This window comes from Triturus cristatus, chromosome 9, assembly GCF_964204655.1.
Source record: "Triturus cristatus chromosome 9, aTriCri1.1, whole genome shotgun sequence".
Classification (NCBI taxonomy): Eukaryota; Metazoa; Chordata; class Amphibia; order Caudata; family Salamandridae; genus Triturus; species Triturus cristatus.
In genome coordinates, this window is record NC_140592.1 from 708,839,259 (window position 1) to 708,863,237 (window position 23,979).

Genomic DNA, 23,979 nt, shown 5'->3' on the forward strand with positions numbered 1-23,979 from the left:
TGCTACTTACCAGTATGCATCTGTTCTTGGCAAGTAGGGCTGCTGACATTCATATCTGTGCATAGATCGCCGCCTAGTGTTGGGTCCGGATGATTGCATATTGTTGTCCTGGAAGAGTCTTCGAAGTATCACGAGATAGGTGGCTCCTCCCCTGGACTACAGTGCGCATGGGCATCCTCTCCATCCTCAGATTGTTTTTCGCCATTGTGGCAGTGATGGAGTAGATACAGTAAGTGATGACCATGCTATACAGGAATTCTGAGTGCTGCAGCCGCTACAGGCGCCGGGGAGGAGGGTGGGCGATATGAATGTCAGCAGCCCTACATGCCAAGAACAGATGCATACTGGTAAGTAGCATATTCGGTTCGAGGCATGTGGGCTGCTGAATTCATATCTGTGCATAGATTATATAGCAGTCCCTCCATTAGCGGCGGCTGCCCGTGTCAGCTGCTGCAGTCTGAAAAAGTGTCTTAAGAACAGCCTGTCCTACAGCTGCCTGCTGTTTTGAATGTACATCTACACAGTAGTGTTTTGTAAATGTATGTATAGTGGACCATGTGGCTGCTCTAGATATCTCCTCTAAAGGAATATTCCCTAGGAAAGCCATGGACGCCCCTAACTTTTGTGTTGAGTGGGCTCTTGGAGGAATCGTTAATGTGCGTTTAGCTTTTTCATAGCAAATTTGAATACATTTAACGATCCATCTGGCTATCCCTGCTTTGGAAATGGCGTTGCCCTTGTGTTGTGGAGAAAAGGCAACGAACAGTTGTTTTGTTTTCCTAAAATCCTTTGTTCTGTCTATATAGTACATGAGGGCCCTCTTTACATCTAGTGTATGGAGCATTCTCTCAGCGACATTTTCTGGATTGGGAAAGAAAACAGGCAGTTCAATAGTCTGATTCATGTGGAACTGCGATATCACTTTAGGCATGAATGTGGGGTTGGTACGTAGGACAATTCTGTTTGCGTGAACCTGTATGAATGGCTCTTGAATGGTTAGTGCCTGGAGTTCACTAACTCTTCTCAACGAAGTGATTGCCACTAAGAAAGCTACTTTCCAGGTGAGGAATTGAATCTCACATGAATGTAGAGATTCAAAAGGTGGACCCATCAATCTGGTGAGGACCACATTCAGGTTCCACACCGGTGCTTGTGGGTGTGTTGGAGGACTCACTCTTTTGAGTCCCTCTAAGAAGGCTTTGATGGCAGGCACTCTGAATAAAGAGAGGTGCTGCCTGTTCTGAAGATAAGCTGCTATTGCAGTTAGATGTATACGGATGGAGCTGTATGCCAGATTGCATCGGTATAAGTGTAACAGGTAACAGATTGTGGTCTGAATGGATGCATCCAGCGGATTAATGTCATTGTTTTTACAGTAAATGACAAATCTTTTCCATTTAGTCGCATAGCAAGCTCTGGTCGTGGGTCTCCTGGCCTCCTTGATGATATTCATACATTCTGGAGGCAGGTTCAGGTAGCCAAACTCTTAGACTTCAGGAGCCAGATCGCCAGGTTCAGCTGTTGCGGATCTGGGTGCTGAATTCCGCCATGGTTCTGTGTTAAAAGTTTGGGCGTTAGCCGCAGTCTTTGATGCGGCACCACGGAAAGTTCTAGCAACGTGGTGTACCATGGCTGGCGTGCCCACATTGGAGCAACCAGGATGAGTGTCATTGAGTGTTGCCTTAGCTTGCGTGCCACTAGCGGTATTAATGGCACTGGGGGAAAAGCGTACGCAAATCTGCCTGACCAGTTCATCCATATCGCATTGCCCTGCGACTGTGGTTGCGGGAACCTGGCGGCAAAGCTTTGGCATTTTGCGTTTTCCCTTGTGGCGAATAGGTCTATCTCTGGATGACCCCACTGCTGGAAGTACGGTTGGAGTACTGATGGATGTAGCTCCCACTCGTGCATCTGGTGGCTGTGTCTGCTGAGCAGATCCGCCATTTGGTTGTCCTTGCCCGGGAGGTGTTCTGCCATGAGGAACATGTTCCTCTGAATGGCCCACCTCCACATGCTCTGAGCCAGATGAGACAACTGTGGAGAGTGTGTTCCTCCCTGCTTCTGTATGTAGTACATGGCAGTCATGTTGTCCGTCCGGATCAACACGACTTTGTTGCACAAGTACTTTGAATGCCTAGGAAGATTGCCATCAGTTCCAGAAGGTTGATGTGCATCTTCTGTTGCTGCGTCGTCCATAGTCCCTGCACTGTGTAATTGAGTACATGAGCTCCCCATCCCTGGAGAGACGCGTCCGCCGTCAGTATTATTTGTGGAACAGGCTCTTGAAACGGTCGGCCCTTGCAAAGGTTTTGTGGATTCCACCAATGCAGAGAGTTGTATGCCCGACCGCTCACCAACACTAGGTCTTTCAACTGTCCTTGAGACTGATTCCATTGACGTGCCAAGCACTCCTGAAGCGGGCGCATATGTAGTCTCGCGTGCGGGACTATGAAGATGCAGGAGGCCATCATGCCTATCAACTGCATGAACACTCGCGCTGGAAGGGAGTGTTGAGGTCTGAACTTCTTTATCAGCAGTTGCATGCTGTTGATCCTCACTAAATTTGGCTGAGCTTTGGCTGCCAGAGTGTCTATGGTCGCGCCCAGGTACTGCCATACGTGGGCGGGTTGAAGATGTGACTTTGGATAATTCAGTGAGAATCCCAGACTGTGAAGAAGGTGAATGGTGTGGGATATGTGGCTGGCACACTGCTGGGCTGACTTTGCCTGAACAAGCCAGTCGTCCAGGTAAGGGAAGACGTGAATGTGCTGTCTCCTTAAGTGTGCAGCCACTGTCGCTAGGCACTTGGTAAAGACTCTGGGTGCCGTTGTTACTCCGAAAGGGAGTACTTTGAACTGATAATGGTGATCCTGAATAGTGAACCCGAGATATTTTTTGTGTGATGGGTGTATGGGTATGTGGAAATAAGCATCCTTCAAATCCAGAGTTGCTAGGAAGTCTCCCTGACTGAGTAACGGCAGAACCTGCTGGAGGGTGAGCATATGAAAATGCTCTGACAGAATGTATTGGTTGAGAGGTCTCAGGTCCAGTATAGGTCTAAGAGACCCGTCCTTTTTTGGGATCAAGTAGTACAGAGAGTACACCCCTGACACTCGTTGTTCTACAGGCACGAGCTCTATGGCCCCTTTTTGCAGCATACTTAGTACTTCCTGCTGCAATAACGCCAAGTGCTCTGCGGACATAGGACGGTGTCTTGGTGGTATGTTGGGTGGATTGGATGTTAATTCCAGACAATAACCGTACTGGACAATTTCTCTGACCCACCTGTCTGTGGTGATTGATCTCCAGACTGGCAGGAACTGTTGGAGTCTCCCCCCGACCGGTGTTATGTGGTCGGGGGGCAGTGACAAAACGTCACTGTTTGTTACTGGCGGAGGACCTGGTGTTGTTGTGTCCTCGTCCTCTGCCTTTGGTACTGGATCCACGATATCCACCCCTATTGTTCTTATTATAGGTACTCTGGGTACCTCCTTTATTGTATTGCTGCTGGGACCCCTGACCCCTAGCTGCTCCTCTATTCCCGGGGCGACGAAAGGAGCCACTCCGAAACTGCTGCGACTGTAGAGCCCCCATAGATTTCGCAGTTTCAGTGTCCTTTTTAATCTTTTCGGGTGTAGTGTCAACCTCGGGGCCAAATAAAAAGTCTGGGTTGACTGGTTGATTCAAGATATTATTTTGAATTTCAGGTTTGAAACCTGATATTCTCAGCCATGCGTGCCTCCTCAACATCACACTAGTGTTGATTGCCCTTGCCGCAGTGTCAGCTGCATCTAATGCGCATTTGATGGACGCATTTGTAATGCGTTGTCCCTCTCTGATGAGGAGCTCCGCTCCATCTTTGTATTCATCTGGTAGGTGTTCTAGCAGTGTTTCTAGGGTATCGTAGTGTGACCTGTCGTATCTGGCCAGGAGTGCCTGAGTGTTGGCAATGCGCCAGATGTTTGCTGCTTGTGCTGCTATCCTTTTTCCCGATGTTTCTAGCACTTTGGACTCCTTGTGCGGAGGAGGAGCATCACCGGTAGTTTGCGAGTTAGCTCTCTTGCGAGCATTAGAAACTACCATGGAGTCCAACGGCAATTGACCCTTAATGTACATTGGGTCTCCTGGGGCTGGTTTGTATTTTTTCTCTATTCTCGGGTTCAATACCCGTGCTCTGGTTGGCTCCTTAAAGATGTCCTTAGCATGTTTAATAACCCCTTTTAACATTGGTAGAGTCTTGACCGTTCTTTCTGATGTGGAGAATGTGTCCACCAAGAAATCCTCCTCCACAGAGTCAGAATGAAGTTCCACTCCGTGATTAGCAGCCGCTCTTTCAATGAGGGCGTTAAAAGCAGCAGTATCTTCAGTGGGAGATGGTTTTATATTATAAAGATGAGTGTCAGGAGCATTTTGTGGGTCTCCTGGGTCATTAGGGTCTCCCCATGCTTGATCCTGGTCTTGCAGTCGTTCATCAGGGTCATTATCCACAGGATAAGTGATATCCTCAGTATAGCCCTCTCCTGCATCCGCCTCCGAGTGTGCGGGAGAAAAGGATGGTGGTTCCTGATCATATGCGTGGTAAGGTTCTACAAGCACTGGTGTTGAACCTGACGCCATTTTACTTTTGAGTGGAATTTTGTAGGAGTCCAAAGCCTTTTCTGGAACAATTCTCCGCTTGCGGAACAACAGTCTACCAATGTCGACGTCGATAAACTGGTCCTGTGAGTCTTCGACATCAGTTCTTTCTGTGGACACTGTTCGTGGTTGTTCGATACTCTTCCTAAGTTCGAACATCTTAGGTGCCCCCGGTGGTGGCAATCCAAACTTGATCGGTGCTGGCGCCGAGTGAGCCTTGGCGGCCTTGTTCGGTTCGGGACCCGTTTTCGGTTCGAGAGTGTCCCGTTCCCTGATGTGCTTTAGGGACTCCGACACCTGTTGCAACGTGAATGCCGACGGTGCTTTTGATCCGACAGGCTCTTTGGAGACAGGCCTCGACGCGGTCTCCGGTTTCTTTCCAGTCTTCGGGGCTTCGATCCGAAGTTTGGGATCGACGCCTTGTCGATCCGGTATTTTGGCAGTCTCAGCACTCCTCGGTGTTGATGTAGTTGGATCGACCACCTTGACCTTGGTCGTCGGTGCCCCAACCTTCGGTGCTATAGGCCTCTGCGTCTTCTCGGGCCGAAGTCCTTTTTTGGCTTCTCGGTACCGAAGTCCTTCTTTGTTTGTTCGGCTCAGAGGTCCTTCTTTTGTGTCGACGGATCGGAAGGTTTCGATGCCTTCGATCCGACCTGAACCAGTTGCACTTTCGGTTTCGATTTGACCGGTGCAGGTTTTGGTTTCGATTTCACGAAATCGACTCCAGTCTTTTCCGATAATTCTGGCTCTTTTGAAATGTTCGAAGCCGGGCCTTCAGGCGGGGCTGTAGAACGATCCGACCGATCTTGGGTAAGGCCCGCAGGCGATCCCTCAACCTGAGCCTTATCAAGACGATCTCCCTCGGCCTCCGCATCGACGGATTGGCCTAGCTCCTCGCCTGAGCTATCTTCCTCGGCTCCAAGGGCCTCATCGTCGTCTCCTACCTTGTCGACGACGTCTTCGTCCTCGAAGATCTCCTCATCATCGTCGTCATATTGGGATTTATGCTCTGAAGCAGGGCCCGATTCTACCTCTTCGACGCTCTCGACTTCTTCATCCTCGGTGCTGAACATGTTAACCGGGTTAGGCGCCGATTTTTTGGCCTCCAATCTAGCCGCACGTCTATTCCGAAGTGTCTTTTTCGACCGGAACCGGGCGCAGGCCATACACCTGGTCTCATCATGATCCGGTGATAAACATTTGTTACACACCGGATGGACATTAACGTGTGGATATTTTGCGTGACATAGAGGACATCTCTTGAAGGGAGTCCTCGATTCCATCTTCGAACGTCGATCGATGTTCGGACCGAAACTCGGTCCGAGAAGGGTGAATAAGTTTCGAGAATAAGTATAATAATTTATCGATACCGAACGCTATCTAAAGGCTTTTGGCCTTAAATAAAGTTTTCCTAACTTGAGCTAAGATAAGCACATCCGAACCCAATGGCGGAAAAAAACAATCTGAGGATGGAGAGGATGCCCATGCGCACTGTAGTCCGGGGGAGGAGCCACCTATCTCGGGATAATTCGAAGACTCTTCCAGGACAACAATATGCAATCATCCGGACCCAACACTAGGCGGCGATCTATGCACAGATCTGAATTCCGCAGCCCACATGCCTCGAACACTATCTACAGGAGCCATTAGTCCGATGTTATTGATTGCCACCAGTGGAGATGATTAACCATGCCTGCCAAAGGCTGGTAGTGTGCCACTAAGGGCAACCTAAATTGTCTTTTACGCTATTGCAAGAGGGGCTGAGCTATGGAAACTTTGTTGCCCCTGCTGGCCTGGATGTTACCTCCTTTACACTTTGGCGCAGCCTTGAAAAACTGGGGTATCTGTTGTTACTGCGATGGGCCTTCGTGTTGTCTGAATGCAAAACTCCGCAAAAAGGGGCAAAATTGTTGGAGGTGGTGTGCAGTTGCTCTACTCTCTTTTTAGTGCTCCAGGGCAGAGTCAGCCTACTCACCAAAGAAATGAACCCCTCGAACAGCATATCCATATGTGATGCTTGGACATTACCCTGAATAGCCTGTAGTTATTCATGTGTGACGCCGCAGCACCACCCTAATGCCCACTGCCCTGCCTAGGCAGTTAATTGTCGAGTCTGAAGTACATGATACACTTGACTGAATCCTGGCCATCCTGAATGGTCTGTGCTAAATTTGCCCAGAATTCTTCTGGAGCTGCTGGCAAAGGTTTGGCCTCAGTCCCTTAAGGTGTGGGAGTAGCATTCCAGCAAACAACCGGGGTTGATGGATCTAGGGATAGGTCTGGCAGAGGAGAATGTTCTCGTCCCAAAAACCTCCATTCTCTTCGACTCCCTACCTGACGGGAGTTGTAGAGAAGTTTAGGTTGAACCTGCTGGTGGAGGCCAGTACCACAAGGCTTTCTAGAGTAGGATGCTAAGCCAAGGTTAGGTCACCTGGAGACGTGTAATTTGTCTGTTGACTAGGGGGAAAGAGCAAGGTTTTGCCCAAATGACCATGAGTGTTTGAAGAGTGCCTCATTTAAAGGAAGCAGAGGGTCTGATGGGGAATGTCCAGGTTGCAAAACCTCGGTAATCATATTAGTCTTTATCTCAACTGAAAGAAGTTGCAGCTCAAACAACCTGGCCACCTTCCTAATGGCCACTGTAAAGGACACAGACTCTTTGAGAGGGAGAATTGGGGACGTGGCTAACTCCCTGGCCTCTTGTAGGTCTATATAAAAGTTTAGTTCATGCTGTGGGGAAAAATCATCTTTACCATCAACAAATGCAGGGCTTTGGTCAGAGCCCGACTAAAAATGTTGTTGAAGTGGATGGCTTCTAGATAGAAGCCTCAACTAATCACAAGGTATTAGTGCCAGGTGTGTAGGCACTTAACTTGCATGCTGCGTTGTAAGAGGTTTAGAATGGATTCGGTTCACACTAAAAGCACTATGGGCTCGATGTCATCCTTCAGCTTCAGGGCCAGCAGCAATGTGGCAGGAACCAGAGTGGGCCATGGACCAGGTGTGTAATAGGCTCCAGATTTAAGGCTGAACCCAAAAAGAGTTAAGAAGACATAGATGGCGCCGAAGGCGGAGTCACTGGAGGTCTTTATGGACCTGTGGAGCCGGAAGGCACTCTAGAAGGATCCAGTAAGGTGCAGAAGATTTGGAGCCTCTTTTCTCAGTCCCAGCTCTCCCACTGATGGAGACTATAGTTTACCCCTGCTCGACTAGGCCCAATTCCTTACGCATCCGGTTTCTTTTCTGAATTACATCAACAATTCCACATACTAATTGATGCTCTTGCTCACCTAAACTCTTTGGTCCGGAGGACCTGTTCATTTACCTGGGTTGCAACACAGTTGACGCTTCTGGCAACTGGAAAAGAATATTTGTTTTCAGCTTGCCAAACTACTGGGAGTTTAAGGATTGCACTTAATACAATAAATACTGTGATGTTCCTTTGTCATTTTCCTTCTCTTTATACACACTGTGTACACTTGTAATTCGTAGTCACCATGTGATTACTTGAGTACTAAACACATATCTTTTGCAACATGCGCACCTTGGCGTCTTCACTGCTTTTAAGAGGTTGAGTGGTGAGGTTGGGATGGGTTCATGTGCTTCTTTGATTTACCTGAAGACTTGGAGTGTGATAAAGATATGGCACAAACCAAACCTGTGAATAGGACATATTTTGGGACTCTCCTTTTCTCTTGGTCCCTGGTTGACAGATAACCTTGAAACTTTCAAGGAAGGAGCGGAGGTGGATGATCTTTTTAGGAATATCTATCTATACATACATATACACACACATACATACACACACATACATACATGGGGAGCTAATATATGTTTTAGTTGTACATCTTCAACAAAGTAAAAAAATAAAAGGCATTGTATGAGAGAGTTGGTGTATATAAATAAGTATGTGTAAGAGTCAGTGATTGTGAGAGTGTATGAATGAGTGTATAATTGTAATGGTTATTTTTTAACATATTAACTATGAGTTACTATGTGTTTGAATAAATGAGGTGTTGTTGGATAATTGTGTAAGTGAGTAAATGTAAGTGTGATTAATTTTTTTCATGAGTGAGTAGGATGACTGCATAACCGACTAAGATGACTGCTGATGTGTCAATGTCTATATATGTGTATAAGTGCATTTGATGATGTTCAATTAATTAGTGACTGCATGTATAAATTATTCTGTTGTTGAATGGGGAGTTGTGTGTGTAGACTTAGGAATCAGTGAGTGGGTATGTAGTAACTGGTATTGGTGTGTCAATGGTTTCAAATATGGTACTATGTATTTTACAGTGAGTGATGAAAGGTTATACTAGTGTAAGATGAGGTGTATCAGATTGTCACATGGATGTCATCATCAGTGAGGTCATCAGTGATGTCCCTGACCATGTCATGAATGATGCAATATGCGACATCATCAGCAGTGCATTGAGGGCGCGCGAGTTATAGTTAGCAGAACTAACTATAACTGAGGAATTTCTATGGTTTTGAACGAGTGAAATGGCCAGCTAACTATAACACCCCTGAAACCTATGTTTTTTTCTGTGAATTTCTAAGGCTTTTTAAATGCTAATTTCTAACCTCAACGTCTCTGAAACCTATGGGTTTTTTCAGTGAATTTCAAAGCTTTTTTAAATGCTAATTTCTATCTATAACGTCTCTGAAACCTATGTTTTTTTAGTGAATATATATATATATATATATATATATATACATACATACATACACACGCGCACACACACACAAACACACACACCCACCCCACTGGGCTTTGTTTTAACAAAAAAATTGATCTGATGCCTCAAACCATATTCTGCTGCAGTAGGAACATGAACGAAATTACCCTCTCCTCATGTCCATTAAAGTTAGGTGGGTCTCAAAAGTTTGTTGTTCTAAAAGGTTGGTTGGAGTTATAAAAATAAATTGGGAAGCACTTGTCTAGGCAATGGTTGCCATGAGGTCTTCAGGAATTGACAGCAAGATCTTGCTTGTCATGTCCCACACGGAGCGAGTATCAGCTCAGAAGACTGACCACATTCAGAGATCATAAGAGTGGAATATTTAGCCCTTTCATATTCCTTAAATGTCACATTGTTTTAATATTTGGACTCATGGGAAGACCAACAAAGATGAGAGCAGAGGTTCTGCTCTGAGTCAAAGGGCATAGAAAGAACTGTACTTCAGTAAGCGCATAGGTGTGGCATCCATATGCGGCTCCACTTCATCTTCGTAGAGGTGTGAGGTCGTCGTGGAATCAGATGCTACCACCTCTCAGAAGCATGGGATCTACTACCGTAACATTTTCAGATTAAGTCTGGTGCCTGGGAATATTATAATTGTGAGGAATTTGTTATGCATCAGAAAGAGGGTGTTTTCAAGTAGGTCTAAGTAAATGTTCGCAGGTTGTTTAGAAGGATATGCATTGACAATTGTGCATGAGGACTTGAACTTCTATTAAACGAAGGACACTTACGCATTCATGCTCTTCCCGCTGCCACTCAGTACGATGTAAGGAGTCTTCTGTGCTTTCTGTTTTTCTTGTAATAATGCTACAGTGCCCAGGGGAGTGTCACTGGAACTCATCTTCTTCAGGAGCTAAGGGTGGAAAAATGACACAAATAGTGTAACACTTTAGTCTGCGTCTAAACACAAGTGGAGCACACAAATGGTGGTTTTCGCAACTGAAAAAATGCAGCAAGAAACACTTGCCACTAACAGTACTTCCAAACACCCATATCTCTGTACGAATTAAACAAAATGGAGTGCAACTACTAAGTCCTTACATTCAAACAATATTTAGAGCAGCTCTCAACAAAATACAATGAAGACCTGCCCTGTCTGCAAAACACATAACGGCAGTGCAACTTAAATGGCATCTTGAGCTACCAAGTGCAATATCCATAAGTATTCAATAAAATGCATCCAGTGATTTACCGTGAGCATTTACATAGTGTGCAGCAACTTTTCATCTAAGCAGACGCTACCATTCTTTACAAATTTGCCATTTTTGTTTGCCGTACGTTTATGTCTTGTAAAAGTAGGTTAAGTTCATTTTAAAACTACCAGCCCTTTTTAATATTAAGTAGACCGCTCCAATTTTTTTATTTACTGTACACAGAAAATGCACTGCAACACGTGTGCCTTTATAAACGACTGCATCAGTTCTAAAAACTGACAACAACCACTAGTTTCTTACATTTACAAAATCTGTCACTGCCCTTCCATAATGGAAATAGCACAAACAGAACAATAAACTATTCCAATATAACCCATCACAACGTTGAGTCTATTCTTCAAAACTCACAGCGTGAAGTACAGTCCTTCCATCCTTATTTAATACACTAAAACAGTGCCATACATTAAAAGCCTGAAGTCTGGGAGTCGCGCACCGCAACTTAAGATGGCTGCCTAGTTGCGGAGCTCCGCACCGGACATCGCGGCTGCGTGCTCGGCGGTTCAGAGTCCGTTTTCTTCATTACACAGATGTATTCCTGAAGCAGAATACCTTTTCTCTGGGAAGATGTCTTTGCCGACCACCTTATCTCTGGAATAAGCTTTATTTCCGTCAGGTGACTTGTTAGTGGCTTTGCGGCCCCCCTTTTTATTTTCCATCCTGCACGGCTTTTCTTCAAATTTTGAATGGAATGCACCCTAGACAGCCATTTTTTTTTTATAACACTCTATACTTTTGTTGCACTACCTTCGACTGACTGTATCCTTTATTGGAAGGTCTAGTTAATTACTCCATTATTAGACTTTTGTGCAATATTTTACGTCAAAAAAATGTTCTTGTGCTAAGACACTCCTTTTCTTGGTCCTTGGCCGTACTGTTTCATGGGTACGAGAAAGAATTTACTTCATTCCTCTAAAAAACTTAAGTCCAGTGACCCAGGTTCTTCTACTTCCCCGACAACCACTAATAATTCCTCTCAGCGTTCTGTGGAATTCTTGCTAACGACGTCATCACGTCCTTGAGATCTATCGACCATGGCGTCCAAATCCCAATTACTTTTGTCTACAATCAAAACAATTAAACAGGATCCACCCTCTCCTCCCAAATCTACTTCTCCGGTCTCTTTGGATATCGTTTTGGAGGAAATACGTGCTCTAAGACCATTTATTGAGGAAACAAACTCTTTATTGCAGATGCTGGATAATAAATGGTCATCTATGGATTCCCGCCTTTCTGTGGTGGAACAACAAATCAGTAACGTACAGTATTCATCTTCCAGAATCTCAATTTTGGAGAAGGAGGTCCTGCAACTAAGAGCTTCTGAAGATCTGGAAAATAGAAATCACCTTAACAACCTTCGCTTATATGGTCTTCCTGAGGGTCTTGAGGGTGACGACCCGGTGACATACTTCACTTCATTTCTTCCACAGCTCTTAAACCTTCCTGCTACAACCAAATTAAATATTCAACGAGTTCATTGACTCGGTCCACGTTTATCTTCCTCATTTGCTCCCGCCAAACCTCGTGGAGTGATTTTCCTATTTCTGCAATTCACGGATCTCCTACATGTTCTAAACGCAGATGACTCCATGAAACAGTTGAACTGGCTGGGCACAAAACTGTTTATTTCTTAAGATGTTTCCTCATCCACCGCAAAGAATTCTTGGACCTTCATCCCGCTCTTCGGTCTTTGGGTGCTCGAAATGGCCTATTCCGCCTATGCTGATTTAAAGTCACCTTTATGAACAAAACTTCTACATTTGAAGATCCTGCTGATCTCAAGAAATGTATCCATTCTCATTCTTTTTCGATGGCGATCGCTGGTCCTCCCCCAAATACTTAAATTTATAAATATTTTTTGTTTCTTCTCTTATTGAAGCATGTTACCTAGTTACATTGTACTTTTGTTTATATGACCTTTTGATTCTTATTACAGATTCTTTGGACTCCAACTTGTACCTGCCTCATCTCCCACTCCTATTAATGTTTAATTGATGTTGCGGTGTGGTGCCTTGCCTTCTCTTGGGTGTGCTGTCCTTGTTGTCCGTTGCCGCCTCTCATCTTTCCCTTGTGTTCCCCTGTAAAGGTATGTATCACAGTTGTCTTTTTGGCATGTACTGTCTCTTCTTTTTCTTCATTTTTCCCCCTTTCCTCTTTCTTTTTTAGTGTCTTTTTTCCTTTCTTTCTCTTGGTGTCGCTTCAAAATTCTCTATAATTTTCTCTTCACAGGATTCTTTATCATCTCCCACTGATTAATCTTTTTCCCTCCCTTTGACATTATTCCAGTGTATTCTTCTCCCTTATTCTTTTTTCACCTCTCTTGCATTATTACCTTATTGTTGAACGTACTGTTCTGTATATATTGTTGCCCTTTTTTCATTCAGAGTCCACAGACCTGGGACCAGGGGCAGCAGAGGCCTAGATGAAGACCTATGATGAAGGGTCTCGAAGATGACCGATGTGGAAGAGACAGGCATCTCGATATTAAGTTTTGCAGCCCCTCTACACAAGACCTCGTTGAAGGTCACAATGTAATCAATAGGAGACACTCTACTCGGGGGGAAGAAGAGAGCGTTGGAGAGTAGTCTGCCTTTGAAGGTCTGGAGTTGGAGGACCATGAAGATGATCTGTGGCTTCGCCTTCTAGGAGAGCAGTGGCAAGTTGTTGAAGACCGACTCCTAGGCGATCTTGATCTACGCCTTCTCGAAGTTGGTGACCTTTGAGGCGTGGCACGCCGCTCGTGTCCAACAGACGAATGAACGGATTGCATGATCGGAGACCTGGACCTGCTAGGAGTATGATCCGGCCAGAAAATTCTCCGAATCTGCTACTCTCTTATGCTCCCCAGCCATCTCGGAGAGATGTTAGTTGGGGGAGCGGCAGCCGTTGGCGATGTTTCACGAGTGACTTACACTATCCGGAGATCCGGGGAAGAAGAAACACTCCTGGACATCCTGTGACATCGATTTGTCCCTCGACGTTGCCCTAGGTCTCTTGGCATGAGGAGACCCATGACTAGACTGCGACGTCCTAGACATCGATCTCCTCGACGTCGATCTGGACCGCTATGTTCTCCGCGGTGACAGTCTAGACCCCGAGGGCGATCCGCGTGGTCTCGACATCGACCTTGGTGACGGACGCTTCGACGTCGGCCTTCTCGGTGACGGGTGCTTTGATGTCCACCTTCTTGGTGAAAGATGCTTCGACGTCTACCTTCTCGGTGACGGATGCTTCGCCGTCGACCTTCTTGTGACGGATGCTTTGACGCAGAGTGCCTCGGTGGCGACTTCCTCGTAGGACACGTCGACCTCCTCGATGGCGATCACCCGCTATGACTCTCAGTTGATATGTCGACATCGAGCGACTGCCTACCGCCGTCGTAGGCGAGCCAGAACAGGGACCGCCTACGAGATGGTGTCGACGTCGGCCTGTGATGGGACTTCGTACCTGAAGTCGTTCGCTTCTCCGGCGAATGGTGCCTCGACTTCGACGCTGAAGTGGAGCACAAGGGTACTTTCGACGCCGATCTGTCCCCCAAAGGTGTATGGGACCGGTGTTTCCTCTTCTCACCCTTGTCTTTGTGCTCCAGCCTTTTTTGAGAGGAGGGCTTCTTCGAGAGATGTTCTTCTAGGCTACTTGCTGACTCCTTTCCTCTCTCCTGCATAGCATGCAGTTTGATTTTCTCCCTTTCTCTAAGGGTTCTTCTAAAAATTTCTTTGCAGTGGTAGCACTCCTCTGGTCTGTGAGATAAAGGTAGACAAGCAATACAGACCGAATGCGGGTCTGATTTAGCCATCTTTTTTCCACAGGCCAGGCACTTATTAAATAAGCCTGGCATTTTGACAGGAAAGAATTGACCTAATTCAGAAAAACAGCAAGATTTAGTAACCCAAGTACTAAAGACGTCGAGTGAAAATCAAAACATTTACTTTTGACCAACAATTAGTGAGAAAACCCACAAAGTGACAAGCTCAATGCTCCAGGATCCTCACAAAAGGAGCCGGAAAAAAGAATTGACCTGTCACATGTGGGGCATGATGGGAACCTGGAGGTACCTCGAGGTCTTAAAGGCACGGCGCCACTTTTTGTTTTCCAACTGTTTCTATATGCAGCCTCTCTAGGCTAAGCTGCCACTATGATCTTGCCTTTTTACCTTTGAAAATAAAGGCTATGATTTCAAAGCAATTTGACAGCAGTTTTCTTCTTAGATCATGAAAATTTCATGGTATATGTTTCTTTATTATTTCAAATGTAAACAAATTTACAAAACAATTTTGGGCATATTTGAGCCTAGTAATATGTTTTTTAGGCTGCATATGTATATCGAATAGTTTCTTACCTGTCTGTGTAGTTTTGCAGCTTGAAGATCTTTCTGGATTCACTATGCTGTGCATTATTCCGCGGTCTGGTGGTTGGGTCCGGAACCGTAGTCTTTCTTTTGTCTATTTTTTTTTCCGTTTTTTGTAGCCCAGGTGGGCGTCGACGTCCCACCATTTGGTGTACTTCTCGTGACGTCGGCATGCTTCCTGCGGAAGTCCCACCTTGGGGCGCCATCTTCGGGTTCTTTTTTTTTTTTAACCCTAGGCGTTTTTAGTATTTTCCTTTTTCAATGTATCCACTTTCAGTATTCTTTTGTTCTTCTACTCTCTGTCCTTCCACCTTCCTCTCCTGCCTCATCTTTCTGGCAGAGGTGGGTGGGTTCGCTAGTGAATCCAGAAAGATCTTCAAGCTGCAAAACTACACCGACAGGTAAGAAACTATTCGTTTTGCAGCGTGAATCTTTCTGGATTCACTATGCTGTGCATAGACTTTGTAGCGGTTTGTCATCTTTGTGGCGGCTGGGTGGAAGATGAGCGTTGGTCGTTGAATATATGTTAAAGCACCTTTTGCCCTACGTGTGCTTCCCTGTTCATTTGTATATCCACGCAGTAGTGCTTAGTGAACGTATGAACTGAAGCCCATGTTGCCGCCAGGCATATGTCTTGAATGGGTGTGTTTGCCAGAAAGGCAATCGTTGCTCCCTTCTTTCTTGTGGAGTGGGCCCGTGCCCCCTCCGTTAGCTCTTGCCCGGCCTGTTTGTGGCAGAATTGTATTGTTAGTGCGATCCATCGCGCAATGGTGCTTTTCGTTACTGGTCTACCCAGGAAGCTGGTTGCGAAGGACACAAAAAACTGCTTGCTTTTCCTGTGCTCCTTTGTTCTCTCGATGTAGTGCATCACCGCTCTTCTAGCGTCTAGAGTGTGTAGTGCCCTCTCTGCGCTTGTGACTGGGTTTTGAAAGAAACTAGGTATTTGAATAGTTTGGTTCATATGGAAAGCTGACACGACCTTAGGCATGAAGTGTGGGTCAGTCCTCATTACGACTCGGTCCTTGTGTATTTGGATGTAGGGCTCTTGCAGCGTTAACGCTTGCAGTTCGCTCACTCTGCGCAGAGAGGTTATTGCTACCAGAAAGGCTGTTTTCATGGTCAGCATTTGTAGTGAGGCCTTGTGGATGGGCTCAAAGGGCGCCTTCATAAACTCCGTCAGGACTATGTTGAGGTTCCATGCCGGCGGCGGAATCCTCTTTGGTGGCGCTATCCTTTTTGCCCCCTCCAGGAATCTCTTTACTACTCGTGACGTAAAGAAACTTTCTCCCGTCTCTCCTCGTGTGTAGGTGTCAGGAATTCCTGTCATGCGAGGGGAGGAAAACGGTAACCAGCGAAAACGAACTACATCTCCCAGGATGCTTAGCGGTTGAGAGGTTATGTAAACAGGAGAGCTGTTACATAACTCAAGGAAAACACGCCCTTATGTAAACAGGAGAGCTGTTACATAACTCAAGGAAAACACGCCCTTATGTAAACAGGAGAGCTGTTACATAACTCAAGGCAAACACGCCCTTATGTAAACAGGAGAGCTGTTACATAACTCAAGGAAAACACGCCCTATAAAGGGAGGAACCGGGAGGCACAACGCTGTCGGATATTGCGTTTACACCGACGTACCTGCTTCGTGAAGAGCAGTGTTCCGGAGTGGTGCTCCTGTAAGGCAAGAACGGAGGTAGGTCGAGTCGTTACTCCCTGGGCCGTGTCTTGCCCCATCGTCACCTGTGAAGGACCCGGAAGCTCTACCGGTCAACCATTGAGCTTCGCTTCTTGACTCGGCTGAGTCAAAGCGCAGTGGCGCTTTTTGCTGGTTGGAGTCGTAACTCCCAGCCCGACCAGAGACACAGGGACTGCCAGCTGTAACGCACACCAGGAGGTGTTTGCCGCGTTACAGACTCGGAAGTCCACAGGATCGATCGAGCGGCTGCTCTCGGTTCAGTCTTCTTGCTTTTGAGTGGGGTATCGGTGACGCATCACCAGGATGTGACTCCGCGTCCCGGTGCAGTCTGAGGAAGAGGTTGAGCGGCTGCTCCCTTCAGGTAGAGACCCCGGCTGGGTGTTTCCCTGACTCCTCGATTCTCCCCAACGCTCTTCGTGCCCCTCACAGCCTACCGATTGGCATTGTCGGCCATTTCAATTCTGCCCTCTGTTGGCATACGCCGGGATCGGCGTATATGCAGAGGACGGTTAGGACCATCCGTGCTGTGGGCTGGTAACGTACTTAGCCTGGAGGATTCCAGTGACTATAACTTTTGTTTATTCTTTGTATTATATTTGCCTTCATTAAACTAACTAACCCTTCACAAGTGGTTGCGTCCTCATTATCGTGTCTGTTAAACGATCCTGAGACGTTCAGGGCGTTACAGTAGGCCACAATCGCCGCTAGGTGAACTCTTAGCGAAGACGAACATAGTTTGGCTTTTAGTAGATGCGTGAGGTATCTAAGCACAATTGACTCCCTTGTCAACTTATTTTGCAGTTTATTTTTTCTGCACCACAGTGTGAACCTCTTCCACTTTTCCCCATAGCATTTCCGTGTTGTCGGTCTCCTTGCCTCCCGGAGCATCGCATAGTGCTTTGAGGTAGCTTAAGGTGCGCGAACTATGTCTTCAGGAGCCATGCCGCTAGGCAGAGGCTCTCTGGCTCTGGGTGAAGAACTTCTCCGTTCTGTATGGGGAGTAAGTCTTTTCTTTTTGTGAACTTGTGTGGTGGCCCCTGTGCCATTTCCACTATTTGCGAGTACCATGTCTGTCTTGCCCACAGTGGTGCCACTAGGATCAGCGTCATGTTGCTGGTCCTGCAATTGTTGAGTACCCTGTGTATCAATGGTATCGGTGGAAAAGCGTAGGCGAATGTTCTTGACCAACTTATCCATAGGGCATTCCCCTGGGATAGTTTTCCTGGTTGTCTGGATGCGAAGTTTTGGCATTTTGCATTCAGGTGTGTTGCAAACAGGTCTATTGTCGGTGTGCCCCACCTCTTGAATAGTTTTTGCGTTTCCTGCCCATTGAGTTCCCACTCGTGGGATGCTGAAGTCTGCCTGCTGAGTCAGTCTGCTTCCACATTGTCCTTCACCGGTAGGTGTATGGCCAGTAGGTCTATTGTGAGCGTGATGGCCCATCTCCAAATTTCCTGTGCCAGGTTGGACAGGGGGAACGATTGTGTCCCTCCCTGCTTGTTTATGTATTACATAGTTGTAGTATTGTCCGTTTGTATCAACACCCTTTGATTGTACAGTTTTTTCTGGAAGGCCTTCAGTGCTAGCAGTACGGTCTTTAATTCCAGATAGTTGATATGTCTGACCGCATCTGCTGGAGTCCACAGACCCCTCACTCTGAGCTTGTTCATATGTGCTCCCCATCCTATCTGGGATGCGTCTGTGGTGATGGTCACTGTTGGGCTTGGTGGTGTTAAGGGCTTACCTATTGTTATGTTCTCCCTGTTCCACCATGCTATCTCTTCTTGCACTGCGTGCGTTACAACCACTAGATCCTCCCAACTTCCGTTTGCTTGTGACCATTGCTGTTGCAGCCATTCCTGGAATGGTCTCATGTGTAGGCGCACATTGGGAACTAGGTGAATGCATGACGCCATCATCCCCATGATCTTGCTCGCTGTTCTCACTGTCCGAGCTCGCCCCTTCTGGTAGAGGCGCGTCTCCTTCAGCAGGGCTAGTGTCCTTTTCTCGCTGGGCATCACCGTTCTCTTTACGGTGTTGATCTGCGCCCCCAGGAAGATCTTCACTTAGTCTGGTTCCATTGATGATTTCCCCCAGTGTATTGAGAACCCCAGCTTTGTTAGTGTTCTTGTGACACGCTGTGCCTGTTCCTCGCATGTTTCGCGTGAACTTGCCTTTATTAGCCAGTCGTCGAGGTAAGGATACACGTGAATCCCTTCCCTCCGCAGGTACGCTGCTACTGCTGCAAGGCATTTGGTGAAAACCCTTGGTGCGGACTTTAGACCGAATGCCAAGGCTGTGAATTGGTAGTGATCCTTGTTGATGGTGAACCTTAACAGATTCTTGTGCTGCCCGTTCATTGGGATGTGCAGGTAGGCATCTTTGAGATCCACGGTGGACATGAAGTCTCTGTCTCTCATTTGTGGGAGTAATTCTTGTAGGGATGTCATTTTGAATTTTTGCGTCCTTACGTACTGGTTTAGGAATCGTAGATCCAGGATGGGTCTTAGTGTTTCGCCCACCTTTGGTACCAGGAAGTAGCTTGAGTACACTCCCTTGTTCCTTTCTTTGAATGGTACTGGTTCTATGGCCTCCTTTTGGAGTAGCTGTAGTGCTTCCTCTACGAGTTGTGCTAGCTCTTGTCCTGAGTGTTCCCTTCTCTTTGGTTTTTTGTTTGGAGGTCTCCTTTCCAACTCTATGCAGTATCCGTACTGTATGATGTTGAGTATCCATTTGTCTGTTGTTATTTTTCTCCATTCTTGGAGGAAAAATCTGAGTCTTCCGCCCACCGGTGTTGCATGCTCGTAGGCGTTTGGTTCGTGTAACCCTCTTTTGTTGGTTCCTTTGTGCTCTACCCTTGGAGGGATGCTGTGGGTGAGCACTCTCCTCCGTGCGAAGTCACTTTGAGGCAGGTTGGTCTCCCCCTCTTCTTCTTTGGTCTCGTCCGTTTCCCCTACTGCGAAAGGACTGGCCCCGAGGCTGGTACTGCCAGTTCTGTTTCTGCTGCCCCTGTTGCCCGTGACCCTCGCCTTGCTGGCCTTGCTGGAATGTTTGATGTGACGTTCCCGGCTGGCTTCCTCCCCTTCCGTAAGGTCTCCGTGTCGGGGTACCTCTTCTCATCCCTCTGAATTGCAGGGCCCCCATGGACCTCGCCATCTCATTCTCTTTTTTGAGTTGGGTGAGTTTCTCATCGACTGGTGCCCCGAACAGCGTTTCTCCATTGAAAGGGGCGTTCAGGATGTTGTTCTGTACCTCTTGCTTGAATCCTGAAATTCTGAGCCAGGCCTGTCTCCTTTCAGTGATTCCTATTGCCATCAGTCTGCTTGATGTCTCTGCCCCGTCCAATGCTGTTTTAAGGCATGAATTTGCTATATTCTTCCCCTCTTCCACTAGATGCGAAGCTCTTTGTTGGTATTGCTCGGGGAGATGCTTGATTAGGTCCCCCATTTTGTCCCAATGTTGGTACTGGTGCCTGTTCAGTAGTGCATTGGAGTTCACCATGCGCCAGTGCATTGCCGCGTTTCTCTCTATTTTCCTGCCAGTGAGGTCCATCCTTCTGCTCTCCTTGTCAGGAGGTGGTCGAGAGGTTACCGGAACATTGGCCCTCTTTCTGGCTGTAGATGCAATAATGGAGTCTGCTGTGACAGATCTCTTGATGTATGGAGGGTCCTGAGAGGAAGGTTTATATTTTTTCTCTGTACTGGGTGTGATGGATCTGCATGTTGCAGGGTCCTTGAATGCCTCCTTCCCCTGGTTCAAGACACTCTGAAGCATGTGGAGGAACTGGCTCCTAGTTTGGATGGGGAGCAGTGTCTCGAGTAAAAAGTCCGCTTTCGGTTTTTCCTCCTCTATTTTCACGCCAAAAGCTGCAGCCGCGCTCTTTACGACCGTGTTGTAAGCCCCAATATCATCTGGCGGCGAAGGCCTCGAAGGATAAGTCTCCACGGGCTCTTCTGGATTTTCGGCGTCGAGGTCCTGCCATTCCAGGTCTTGCGTCGTCGACGGCGCCGAGCTGTAGTTCGATTGCTGTTCCTCCTCTTCTTCTCCCTCATAGTAGAGATCATCTTCCTCTTCTTCGGGAGTTTTCGACTGCTCTTCGACGTCGAACTCGTCCTGCTCTTCGACCTAGACGATAACTGTTGCTGGTTTCGTTGGGAATGTAAATTTCTTAATCTTCTCATCTAACTCCTTCTTCCTTTGAAGGATGCTCTCCATCTCTGCCTCGAGCCTTCTCTTTTTCTTCCCCATTTCGGAGGCATGTTCGGCGTTGAGCGCTGGCCTTTTCGACGGAGCTTGCGTCGACGCGACCTTGTCCTTTGTCGTCGAACGCCCAACCTCGTGGGCCTGTTTCGACGAACTTTGTTTTTTGGCGGCCTTCGGCACCTGGGAGTCCTTCTCGAAGGATCCGCTGGGCCTTTCGTCCTTGGATCCACTCGCGGTCGTCGAAATTTTCGGTGCCGGTGTTCCTTTCGAGGACTTAGACTCTGGTTTTCGAGAGTCAGTGTCTATTTTTCGGGGCTCTTTCGGGGTTTTTGTGCTCAACGTCTCTCCTACCTTGTCAGACGTCGTCTTATCGGTCTCTGCGACCATGAAGTCATCAGGTCCCTCGGCGACGTTGTCTTCATCATCGGTGGAGAGGCCCAGGTCGTACAGAGATGGGGCCTTACCCTTGCCTTCCATGTTGTAGTTGGCTCTCCTCTGCCTCTCTCTCACCCTGAGTGTCTTCGGTGTGAAGGCGGAGCAGGCGTTGCAGTCTTTGCTCTCGTGGTCGACTGGCAGGCAAAGGTTGCAGACCGGATGTTGGTCCTTCTGCGCGTACTTGTGGTGGCAGTTACGGCAGAATTTAAAAGGTGTTTTGTCCATTCCTGCACTCAGTGTCCCTGAGTGCGCATTCTCCGTTGGACGTCGAAGATCTCGAGGTTCTCCTCCTTCGTCGTCCCGGCTCGATGTTCTTCCTGTCTGTAGTCTCCTTTAATTTTCCTCCGATGAAACTCGTGCTCTTCTTTCTTCGTTAAAAAACCTCTGGAGCTTCTCGGTGACGATCCAGACCCAACGGCGGAAAAAAGAAGCAACCAGCTTCCTGGGTAGACCAGTAACGAAAAGCACCATCGCGCGATGGATCGCACTAACAATACAATGCTGCCACAAACAGGCAGGGCAAGAGCTAACGGAGGGGGCACGGGCCCACTCCACAAGAAAGAAGGGAGCAACGATTGCCTTACTGGCAAACACACCCATTCAAGACATATGCCTGGCGGCAACATGGGCTTCAGTGCATACGTTCACTAAGCACTACTGCGTGGATATACAAATGAACAAGGAAGCACAAGTAGGGCAAAAGGTGCTTCAACATGTATTCAACGACCAACGCTCATCTTCCACCCAACCGCCACAAAGATGACAAACCGCTACAAAGTCTATGCACAGCATAGTGAATCCAGAAAGATTCACGCTGCAAAACGAATAGTTTCTTACCTGTCGGTGTAGTTTTGCAGCTTGAAGATCTTTCTGGATTCACTAGCGAACCCACCCACCTCCGCCAGAAAGATGAGGCAGGAGAGGAAGGTGGAAGGACAGAGTAAACGAACAAAAGAATACTGAAAGTGGATACATTGAAAAAGGAAAATACTAAAAACGCGTAGGGTTAAAAAAAAGAAAAAGAAAAGAAAAAAAAAAAAAAACGCATGCCGACGTCACAAGTACACCACAAATGGTGGGACATCGACGCCCACCTGGGATACAAAAAAAAAAAAAGACAAAAGAAAGACTACGATGCCGGACCCAACCACCAGATCGCGGAATAATGCACAGCATAGTGAATCCAGAAAGATTCACGCTGCAAAAATATGCATATCACATTTATATGAGTGTGTGTGTATATGTAATGAACAAGTTACTTACCTTCGGTAACGATGTATCTGTAAGAAACATTAGTTAGTTAGATTCCTCACCTTAGAATATCCCCAGGCGTCAGACTGGATCCGGAAGATTTTTCGTCAGCAATACCCCTTGCGCGTCGCTAGGCGTCGTCTGCGGCTCCGCTTCCGTCGTCGGCGTCGTGCGCCGGAATGACGTCGTCGGAGTACTTAGACGCCGCCCTCGCTCGCTGACGTCAGTTCTTGTACATAGCTTTCCGCGCCAGGAACGCAGAGCCATGCAAAGACCGACACTGGTGCCAAAAATAAAATCTAGGGGCCTGAAAAGGATAACCTTAACCCTAGATGTCAGTTCGCAGAACGGGGAGGATGGGTGGGTCGGTGAGGAATCTAACTAGCTAATGTTTCTTACAGATACATCGTAACCGAAGGTAAGTAACTTGTTCATCTGAAAGAAACACGTTAGTTAGATTCCTCACCTTAGAATAGATACCCAAGCAATACCATCCCCGGTGGTGGGTCTGCGAACCAAGATCACACCAGAAAGTCCTGGAGGACAGCACGGCCAAAGAAGCCATCCCTCCGGACTTGGCTGTCAAGGCAATAATGCCTGGCAAACGTGTGTAGCGAAGCCCACGTCGCCGCCTGACAGATGTCCTGCAAAGGGACACCCCGTCCCAAAGCAGTAGTAGCCGCTGTGGCCCGAGTGGAATGGGCGTGCAGCCCAACAGGAGGGTCCTTTTTTGCCAAGGAGTAACAAATTTTGATGCACAAAACGACCCACCGAGAGATGGTCCGTTTGTGCACAGCTTTCCCCTTCTTAGCACCCACGTATCCAACGAAAAGTTGGTCGTCCACCCGGAACTGCTTAGTGCGGTCCAAATAAAAGGAGAGCGCACGTTTTGGGTCCAGACGGTGGAGCCTCTCTTCCTCTTTGGAAGGATGCGGAGGCGGAAAGAAGGTGGGCAAGGTGACAGACTGCCCAAGATGAAATGGAGTCACCACTTTCGGAAGAAAGGAGGGACGAGGCCGAAGGACAACCTTGTCCGGATGAACAGAGAGAAAAGGAGGCTGTGAAGATAAAGCCTGGAGCTCACTCACCCGTCTAGCCGAGGTGATGGCTACCAGAAAAGCAGTCTTAAGCGTCAGCAGACGAAGAGGACAATTATGAAGAGGCTCAAAGGGAGCGCACATTAGAAATGTGAGAACAAGATTCAAGTCCCACTGAGGCATTAGAAAAGGGACAGGAGGGAACGTGTGAGTAATGCCCTTTAGAAAGCGTGTAACTACAGGGGACTTGAAAAGAGAAGGCTGATCAGGAAGCCGCAAGAAGGCAGAGATGGCAGCAAGATAACCTTTCAGGGTGCCCAGGGCAGAGCCCTGCCGGGCCAAAGAAAGAAGAAACAGTAGAACCTCAGAAAGAGGGGCGGAAAGGGGATCCACAGCCTTTGCTGTGCACCATGCC

At 47.4% G+C, this 23,979-nt stretch overlaps 1 protein-coding gene across 1 annotated transcript in view; it reads right to left on the reverse strand.

Moving 5' to 3' along the window:
* SART1 (spliceosome associated factor 1, recruiter of U4/U6.U5 tri-snRNP) overlaps positions 1-23,979 on the reverse strand; it is a 698,390-nt gene that overhangs the window by 105,700 nt on the left and 568,711 nt on the right. The window contains exon 19 of the mRNA XM_085625869.1: positions 10,115-10,236. Within this exon, the coding sequence (XP_085481995.1) occupies positions 10,115-10,236 (122 nt within the window). The remainder of the gene's footprint in view (positions 1-10,114; positions 10,237-23,979) is intronic.